The sequence below is a fragment of the Rutidosis leptorrhynchoides genome, chromosome 6 (genome assembly GCF_046630445.1).
Source record: "Rutidosis leptorrhynchoides isolate AG116_Rl617_1_P2 chromosome 6, CSIRO_AGI_Rlap_v1, whole genome shotgun sequence".
NCBI classification, from domain to species: Eukaryota; Viridiplantae; Streptophyta; class Magnoliopsida; order Asterales; family Asteraceae; genus Rutidosis; species Rutidosis leptorrhynchoides.
In genome coordinates this window covers 16946145-16955624 of record NC_092338.1, presented here as the reverse complement: position 1 = coordinate 16955624, position 9480 = coordinate 16946145, and the positions used below count along the sequence as shown (strand labels likewise).

General features: G+C 35.6%; 1 protein-coding gene across 1 annotated transcript; it reads left to right on the top strand.

Moving 5' to 3' along the window:
- The first annotated feature begins 6632 nt into the window (after positions 1-6632).
- On the top strand, positions 6633-9320 carry LOC139852264 (uncharacterized). The gene is made up of 4 exons (XM_071841518.1): positions 6633-6645; positions 6813-6918; positions 7200-8678; positions 8958-9320. Exons 2-4 carry the CDS (start codon positions 6850-6852, stop codon positions 9021-9023), a joined length of 1614 nt encoding a protein of 537 aa, XP_071697619.1. The 5' UTR covers positions 6633-6645; positions 6813-6849; the 3' UTR covers positions 9024-9320.
- Positions 9321-9480: the final 160 nt, after the last annotated feature.

Sequence of the window (9480 nt, the reverse complement as noted above, 5' to 3'; positions counted from 1 at the left end):
TATATATATCGTTTTTGAGTTTCTTAAATTAATAGTCTCATTTTTTATGTATATAACTCATTGTTAAAATACCTAATGAGATACATACTTATAATAAAATCATGTTAACTATATATATAACCATATATATGTCATCGTATAGTTTTTACAAGTTTTAACGTTCGTGAATCACCGGTCAACTTGGGTGGTCAACATGTTGGAAACACTTAATCATGTAAATAACAATTTCATTTAATATATATATAAACATGGAAAAGTTCGGGTCACTACACCAATTACCGAAGTCAAGACAACTGAAGGAAAGAGGAAATGGGAAGACTATAAGGGCAAAAGTACTCAACTAAAGAAACAAGAAACTTTTAAAGGTAAACAAGATGGGGCAACCGCTAGTCCAAACTATAAGGGACCCCATCCGTTCTGTAAAAGATGTTACACACATCATGCAGGTTATTGCCAAGTGGTCTGTGATAAGTGCAACAAGAAAGGACATGTGGTGAAAGATTGTTATGCCACCGTTTCTGAAGTAAAGACAAAACCGACCGATGTCAATAAATGTTTTCGATGCGGGAAGCCTGGTCACTTTATAAATCAATGCCCTGATAAGGAGAATAACAAAGAACCCGCACGTGGGAGGGCATTTAATGTTAGTACCAGTGAAGCACGTGAGGATCCTAATCTTGTCACGGGTACATTTACCGTTAATAATCAACTAGCTTCTATTATGTTTGATACGGGTGCTGATAGAAGTTATATGTGTAAAGACTTTAGTTCTAAACTAAAATGTGCATCATTGCCTCTAAACGATAAATATACTATTGAATTAGCTAATGGTAAACTGATAAAAGCCGATAAAATTTACCATGGTTGCGAAATAAATCTCGCTGGTGAAACCTTCAAAATCGATTTGATACCCGTAGAATTAGGAAGTTTTGACGTAATCGTTGGCATGGACTGGATGTCCAAAACAAGAGCGGAAGTTGTTTGCGCTGAGAAAGCGATCCGCATCCCTCGAAAGGATGAAACGTCATTAATGATTTATGGGGAGAAAAGCAACTCGAAGCTGAACCTTATCAGCTGTATGAAGGCCCAGAAACTTATAAGAAAAGGTTGTTATGCTATTCTGGCACATGTTAAAAAGATCGATACTGAAGAAAGAAGCATTGATGACATGACGATTGTAAGAGAATATCCCGGAGTATTTCCAGAAGAATTACCAGGGCTGCCTCCACACAGATGTGTAGAATTCCAGATTGATCTCATACCAGGAGCTGCACCTGTAGCCCGATCTCCATATAGACTTGCACCTTCAGAAATGCAAGAATTACAAAACCAGTTGCAAGAATTATCGGACCGTGGATTTATTCGTCCCAGTTTTTCACCTTGGGGTGCTCATATTCTGTTCGTCAAGAAGAAGGATGGATCTATGAGAATGTGCATAGATTACCGAGAATTAAACAAATTAACGATCAAGAATCGGTACCCATTACCGAGGATTGATGATTTGTTTGATCAATTGCAAGGATCAAGTGTTTATTCCAAGATTGATCTACGCTCCGGATATCATCAGCTGAGAGTGAAGGAAGAAGATGTTCCTAAAACCTCGTTCAGAACCCGTTACGGTCACTATGAATTTTTAGTCATGCCTTTTGGATTGACTAATGCTCCATCAGTATTCATGGATTTAATAAATTGCATCTGTAGACCGTATTTAGACAAATTTGTCATTGTTTTTATAGGCGACATATTGATTTACTCGAAGAACAAGGAAGAACATGAGCAACACTTAAGACTGGTACTGGAGGTACTCAAGAAAGAAGAACTGTACGCAAAATTTTCGAAGTGTGATTTCTGGTTACAAGAAGTACAATTTTTGGGCCATGTTGTCAGTAAACATGGAATTAAATTTGACCCTGCCAAGATCGAAGCCATTAGTAAATGGGAAACACCGAAGACTCCAACACAAATCCGCCAATTCTTAGGTCTTGTTGGTTACTACCGAAGATTCATTCAAGATTTCTCTAGAATCGCCAAACCCTTAACTGCATTGACTCAAAAGGAAAAGAAGTATAATTGGTCCACGAAACAGGAATCCTCATTCCAGTTATTAAAGAAAAAGTTAACGTCTGCACCCATTTTGTCATTACCGGAAGGAAATGATGATTTCGTGATCTATTGTGATGCTTCGCGCCAAGGTTTAGGATGTGTATTAATGCAACGCACAAAAGTTATCGCATATGTCTCACGACAACTAAAAATTCATGAAAAGAACTATACGACGCACGATTTGGAACTTGGAGCAGTAGTTTTTGCACTCAAAATATGGAGACACTATCTATATGGCACCAAGTGTACAGTGTACACTGACCATAAGAGTCTTCAGCATATTTTTGATCAAAAACAACTCAATATGAGGCAACGTCGCTGGGTAGAGTTGTTAAACGATTACGATTGTGAAATCCGTTACCACCCCGGAAAGGCTAATGTTGTAGCTGATGCCCTAAGTCGGAAAGAAAGAGTAAAACCTCTTAGGGTCAGAGCTTTGAACATTACAATTCATACTGATCGCACAAAGCAAATTCAAGCAGCACAGTTAGAGGCTTTAAAAGAAGAAAATGAAAAAGGCGAAATGAGCAGAGGGTTAGAAAAATAGCTTGAAGTAAAAGCCGATGGAACCCTGTATTTTGCTGGTAGGATATGGGTACCAAGACATGGTAACCTAAGACAACTAGTACTAGATGAAGCACACAAAAAGAGGTACTCAATTCACCCAGGAAATGGGAAAATGTACCACGATCTCAAGAAGTTCTATTGGTGGCCTAATATGAAGACATAAATTGCTACTTATGTAAGCAAATGTTTGACGTGTGCAAAGGTCAAAGCTGAGCACCAAAAGCCGTCAGGATTACTGCAAAAACCGGAAATTCCGCAGTGGAAATGGGAAAGAATAACCATGGATTTCATTACGAAATTGCCAAGGACTGCAAGTAGTCATGATACTATTTGGGTGATAGTTGATCGTCTAACTAAATCAGCTCACTTCTTACCAATAAAGGAGACAGACAGTATGGAAAGATTAGCACGCCTATATTTGAAGGAAGTAGTTTCCAGACATGGTGTACCTATCTCCATCATATCTGATCGCGACACCCGATTCACATCACGTTTCTGGCAGTCATTACAAAAAGCATTGGGAACTCGATTAGATATGAGCACCGCTTATCACCCACAGACAGATGGTCAAAGTGAAAGAACAATACAAACATTGGAAGACATGTTACGGGCATGCGTGATTGACTTTGGAACCAGTTGGGATCGACACTTACCGTTGACAGAATTTTCATACAATAATAGCTATCATACGAGCATCAACGCAGCGCCATTTGAAGCACTTTACGGTAGAAAGTGCAGATCTCCTATCTGTTGGAGTGAAGTAGGAGAAAAACAACTTACTGGACCAGAAATTATTCATGAAACCACCGACAAGATCATTCAAATACAACAGCGATTGAAAACGGCCATGAGTTGCCAAAAGAGTTATGCTGATGTAAGAAGAAAACTGCTAGAATTTCAAGTGGGCGACAAAGTCATGTTGAAAGTGTCACCCTGGAAAGGCGTTGTACGATTCGGTAAACGAGGAAAGCTAAGTCCTAGGTATGTAGGACCCTTTGAAATCACCGAAAGAATTGGAGCAGTTGCTTATCGATTAAAGCTACCGCAAGAACTTAGTAGTGTTCATGACACATTTCACGTGTCAAATTTAAAGAAATGTTTAGCTGAAGAGGATGTCGTAATTCCTCTTGACGAAATACGAATCAATGATAAACTCCTTTTATCGAAGAACCTATTGAAATCATGGACCGTGAGGTCAAACAATTAAAACAAAGCAAAATACCAATAGTTAGAGTTCGTTGGAACGCAAGACGAGGACCCGAGTTTACTCGGGAACGTGAAGATCAAATGAAGCAAAAGTATCCACATTTGTTCACTGATATCGCTCATGAAACAGGTACTACTCAAAATTTAGGGACGAAATTTTCTTTAACGGGGAGGTACTATGATGACCCGAAAAATTTCGACTTATTTAAACCAATTCTCTATACGATTTATTATTTTGACACGTTAAACAAAGCCTGTTAGATTGAGTCTCAAAATTTTAGAACTGTTTCATATATACAATTACCTTTGATTACTCTCGACGGTTCATGAACAATTATATGTATGTATATATATATATATGTACAAGTAAAAAATGACTTTCCTACAATGAAACCGTATTTTGCTACAGTGCTACAGTGAAAACGACTTTGCTACAGTGAATTGCTACAGTAAACACTATTTGCTACAGTAAATACTATTTGCTACAGTAAACACTATTTGATGTCGACGAACTAGAAAACAAGCAGAAATGAGCTGTTCAGCCTAGCCATGCGATCGCATGGCAAAAGCACTGAAAACCCATGCGATCGCATGGGGACCAAAAACACTATTTGCTACAGTAAAATATTATGTCGACGAACTGGCAAACAAAACGCCATGCGATCGCATGGCAAAAGCACTGAAAACCCATGCGATCGCATGGGGACCAAAATCAGAAAACATGCCTATAAAAGGCCAGTTTACTCGACGAATTATATACACTTTTTTCTTTTCTCTGTAATCAATATTTATATTTATATTATAATTATAATTTTAAATTTAAGTTTAATAATAATAAGGTATATACGAGGGTGTTTTTAATTCGGGTTTCAAACCGTTTTAAGCTAAGGAAATATTGGGTATTATTCGGGGTATTGTTCTTGAATCCAAGGCCAACCATACAGTCGTCTACCATCATTACGTCTATGCAATTTGCCTACAATATTGAATCTCAATATTGAACCGTGAGTTTATAGTCTCCTTTTTTAAATATTTTAAATATTTTTGGGCTGAGAATACATGCAATTTATTTTAAACGCAATAAGACACAAGTACATACTAAATTCTACACTGAGTTAAACCGGAAATCCCTTAGCTTTGGTAACTAGTAGCTGCCTGTACATAGGATATGGACTGGTGGGCGCGAATAATTGTATATGGATCCATAGGGCTTGACATCCCCGTCCGAGCTAGAGCGCTAGCCTTTTAACGGACGTATGTTATTTGAGTTTAAGACACGTTGGTTTGCGTGTATTAAAACGAATGGGGTAATTATCACTATAGCGTTAAGTTTAGTTACCAGGGTGCTCTGTTACGTAGAATCTATTGATAAAGTTTTGATGAAATCTTGTGGTCTATCTTTATATATTTATGACTCGAGCAATTAAACCTATAACTCACCAACATTCGTGTTGACTTTTTAGCATATTTTATTCTCAGGTCCTTAGACCGCTTCCGCTGTGATGTGCTTGTTGCCTGCATGGAGTCTCTCATGCTTTGTACAAAGTTTATTGCATTCAAAATAAAACTGCGTTGTGTAATAAATAATTGGACTGTGATGTCAACATGTAAATTAAAGACTTATGTATTTTGGGGTTTTTCTTATACCTAATCACTCGCCCACATGTTTATAACTTTCTATGTTTAGAAAGTCACTTATTTTAATAAATGCAATATTTTATCAAAACGTATCATATAGAGGTCAAAATCTCACTGTGGAATCAATGATTAACGTGCCGCGTCAATAGCGATTTTGACGGGTCGTTACAAATATTAACTTTTATATTTATATTATTTTATTTACTTATCTAATTTAAATTATTATTATTATTTTATATTTTTGTTAACGTCAAAAGTAAAGTTTTATTGCTCCTGTTACTTCCATTTTTATATTTATATTATTTTATTTATTTATTTAATTTAATATTTAAAGTAATTGTATTTTTTATTTAGAATATGAATACTTTCCTTATTTGAGAAATAATTAAATATTTGGAAAGAACAATAAAATGACATGTGTCAAAATTAATGAGGGATTGACACTTCAGCATAATCATTTTATTATTATTATTATTATTATTATTATTATTATTATTATTATTATTATTATTATTATTTTATTATTATTATTATTACTTCAGGAAAAAATGTTCCACCAAAAAATCATTTTATTATTATTATTATTTTATATTTTTGTTAACGTCAAAAGTAAAGTTTTATTGCTCCTGTTACTTCCATTTTTATATTTATATTATTTTATTTATTTATTTAATTTAATATTTAAAGTAATTGTATTTTTTATTTAGAATATGAATACTTTCCTTATTTGAGAAATAATTAAATATATGGAAAGAACGATAAAATGACATGTGTCAAAATTAATGAGGGATTGACACTTCAGCATAATCGCACGTGATTTATATAATGTATATATAGATATAGATAGATAGATAGATAGATTTTAACATAATGACTTTATTCTTTTATTTTTGAATTCTAAGTTTAAATTTGAAAAGATTTAATTGTGGATTATTTTATGCTCTTCCGGTACAAGTTGGTCAAACAGAAACTGATTTTATCCTTGGCAAAACAAATAAAGGGTGTGTATATGTATGTGGTATAAACTCGGAGGACTGAACAAAGAAAAGTAACCTATATGTACTTTCACATACTTTGCCAGGTCTTGTTTTCTTTCCCCCAATTGGTTGTTTGGTGGATCGTCTGCACATTGTGAGATAGAAAAATTTGATTTTTATTTTTATTATTATTGTTTATAATCTCTGCTAATTGTATCCATTAATAATCGCTTTGTAACCTTCTTAATCAATAATTTTCCCTTTTCCCAAAAATATTATCTTTATACAAATATATCTTTCTTCTGTTGTTTATATATTTAGATTGCAGGTGAAATCAGTAGTGAAATTAATAGCTTTAATGGCGCGCACTAGTTCATCATCCAAACGAAAATACTCCAAGAAAAAAAGTCTCAAGCTTTCCTCTGAGGTTTGTTAAATATATACAAATTTTTTTATTTTTTAATTTTAGGGTTTCTATGTTTCTTGCCTAATTTTCGACACTTTTGCACATTGTGTCACTATTTCATTCTTAAATTTCAATCAATTGAATTAATTTATTGTGAATGTGAATGTTCATAACTTTAATTAATCATTGCATGATTAAAGGATATATGTCAAACTGTGAATATGCGGTGATGCGATTATATCGAATGTGTTTTAGGGTGATTCATGTTGTATTATGCTTATGTTGGTTAACAATGTGGTTAGGCTAATCGAAAAAAGAAAAGTAGAAGAAACGAATCGAAGAAGCTTCGACGTCATGATGATTCTTTTTCGTCTAGTTCTGACGATGAATCGTCTACCTCATCGGTTTTTTCGTCTTCTAGTTCGGATGGTGAGTATAAAAGTAAAAGATCGCGTTCTCGTGTTCGTAGTGAAGTGAAGGGTAGTAAGAAACGAAGTAAACGAAGGTCTTTGAGTGAAGATAGTAGCGGTGAAGATTCACCCCCTTCGAAGAAGAGAAAAAGGTCTAAGAAAAAAGGCGATAAAAAGATGAAAAAGAAGACGATCAAGAAAAAGAAAAAGTCGAAAAGAGACGCTTACATTAGTTCTGCAAGTAGTGATTCTGAAAGCTGTTCCACTTGTAAAGATGATGATGATAGCAGTAGCGATGAAGGGGCCCCACGTATGAGGTCGAGGGGTAGGTCCAGAGGAAAGAAAAAGGATCATAAAAAAAGAAGTTATAAGGATCGAAGTAGGACAAGGAGTTCATCACCGAGCAACAGTTATGATGATGATGTAAGCGTTGAGAAAGTGATGGTGGAAAACAACTCGAGGCGGTTAAAATCAGTTATTACTGTTGTGAAACCGTCAGAGGACGACGAGGTTGATATGAAAACAGATGAGCTTAAAGAAGAGATTGTGTATGATAATGATGATTACCCGTCTTGTAAAAGCAATGATAGTAACGAATTAGTCGATCGTTCTAATGTTTCGCCTGAGAAAAATATACCAACGAGTGTAATTAGCGAAGTAAACTCTACTTCTGTTCTTAACGATAGCAAGGAAAAAAAGAGCGATGCGACTGGATCGGAAGTTGATAAGTTGGAGTTGATATTAAGACAAAAAGCTTTAGAAAATTTAAGTAAATTTCGAGGTGGGAATAAAGCAAAAACAGCAGTTTCTGTTGATGATACGCATAGTAGGGATCAAAGTAGCGTTAAACAGTTGACCAGTGCAAGGGTTGACCGTGGTCAAAGTCAAAGTTTGACGCCTGTATCACAACCAGTAGTCCCAAGGAGTAGGTTTACATGGAGGAGAGATCCTTCTGTAGTTACAGCGAAAGTTGAAACGGCCGTAAGTCACAGTGGACCCCACACTAGTGAATTACAGCCGGTTGCACCGAAAATACCGAGTGCTCGAGTAGAAAATAAGACTGTGATCGAGAAGAAGGGTTCAACTGAAAGTGGCACACGACCAAAATTACAGAGAACGCGTTTATCTCCCGCTAGTAGGGTAGAAAAGGAGACAGTGAGTGAGACGTCAGAAAGTATTGTTAATAAAGATAATACTAGTGGTAGCACAGAAACTAAGGTTGACCAAAAGTCAAATACTGCGCCTGAAACAAGCGCGTCTGCTTCTTCTGTTAAAGAGGGAAACTCGAAGGTGCAGCAAACTGAAACCACTGATAGCTCACAATTTGAGAAGAAGACTATGTCCGTGATGAGGGGTGGTGAAATGGTGCAGGTAAGTGTTTGTTTGCTTGGTCTACTTGTAGTTTTAAGCCACTATTGTTGAAATGTTGACTTATATAGTTTGATACATGGTGCAATTGTTAGTTTACATAATCTTAGCAGCAAACATGCATCAGCCGCATGCAGTGAAAAACTAATCTTTATGGTACAGACTACTTTGTGTAGGATTGAACTGCTGACTGAAGCTTTTGTAATTGTTTCTGTTTATTTATTCACACATTTGGTACAATAATTAGTATTTAAACTATATCTGTTTGATGTCTGATATCAGGTAAGCTACAAGGTTTACATTCCGACTAGAGCTCCTGCTTTGGCTAGGAGGCAACTGAAGCGTTGACTTGTTATATATACGTCTGTTTTGAGTAGCATAGGCCGTATGACATTCTTCTTCGTGTTCTACACTCTTGTTGTACTGATAATAAAGACACGCAACAAGCAAGGTAAAATCGAAAGAGCTTCAGGCGTATGATGATCAAACGAGGCTTATGTTTTTGTTATTTTGTGTTTTACAAATTTTACACAAGACTTTGTTGTTTATTAAGTTTTTGTGAATCACACGAACATGTATACTTAACTTGCATTATCTTTATATAAAGTACATGGTTACCAAGAGCCCAGTAGTTGAGGCCTTAAATCCTTGCAAGAGGTTTTAGGTTCAAATTTTGTGGTGTTTAATGGAAGGGTTTGAAAATGGTCATTGATTGATTCGGGTAGACTGCATACACTGGAGTAAAAAGGTAACCCGAATAGGATATCAGATCAGATACATGATACTAAGAAACGATCAAAACCTT

Excerpts from the sequence above, each read along its gene's own strand:
- LOC139852264 (XM_071841518.1), top strand. The coding sequence starts at position 6,850 with ATGGCGCGCACTAGTTCATCATCCAAACGAAAATACTCCAAGAAAAAA. Across the intron at positions 6,919-7,199 it reads GTCTCAAGCTTTCCTCTGAG|GCTAATCGAAAAAAGAAAAG; the intron begins GTTTGTTAAATA and ends CAATGTGGTTAG. Across the intron at positions 8,679-8,957 it reads GGGGTGGTGAAATGGTGCAG|GTAAGCTACAAGGTTTACAT; the intron begins GTAAGTGTTTGT and ends GTCTGATATCAG.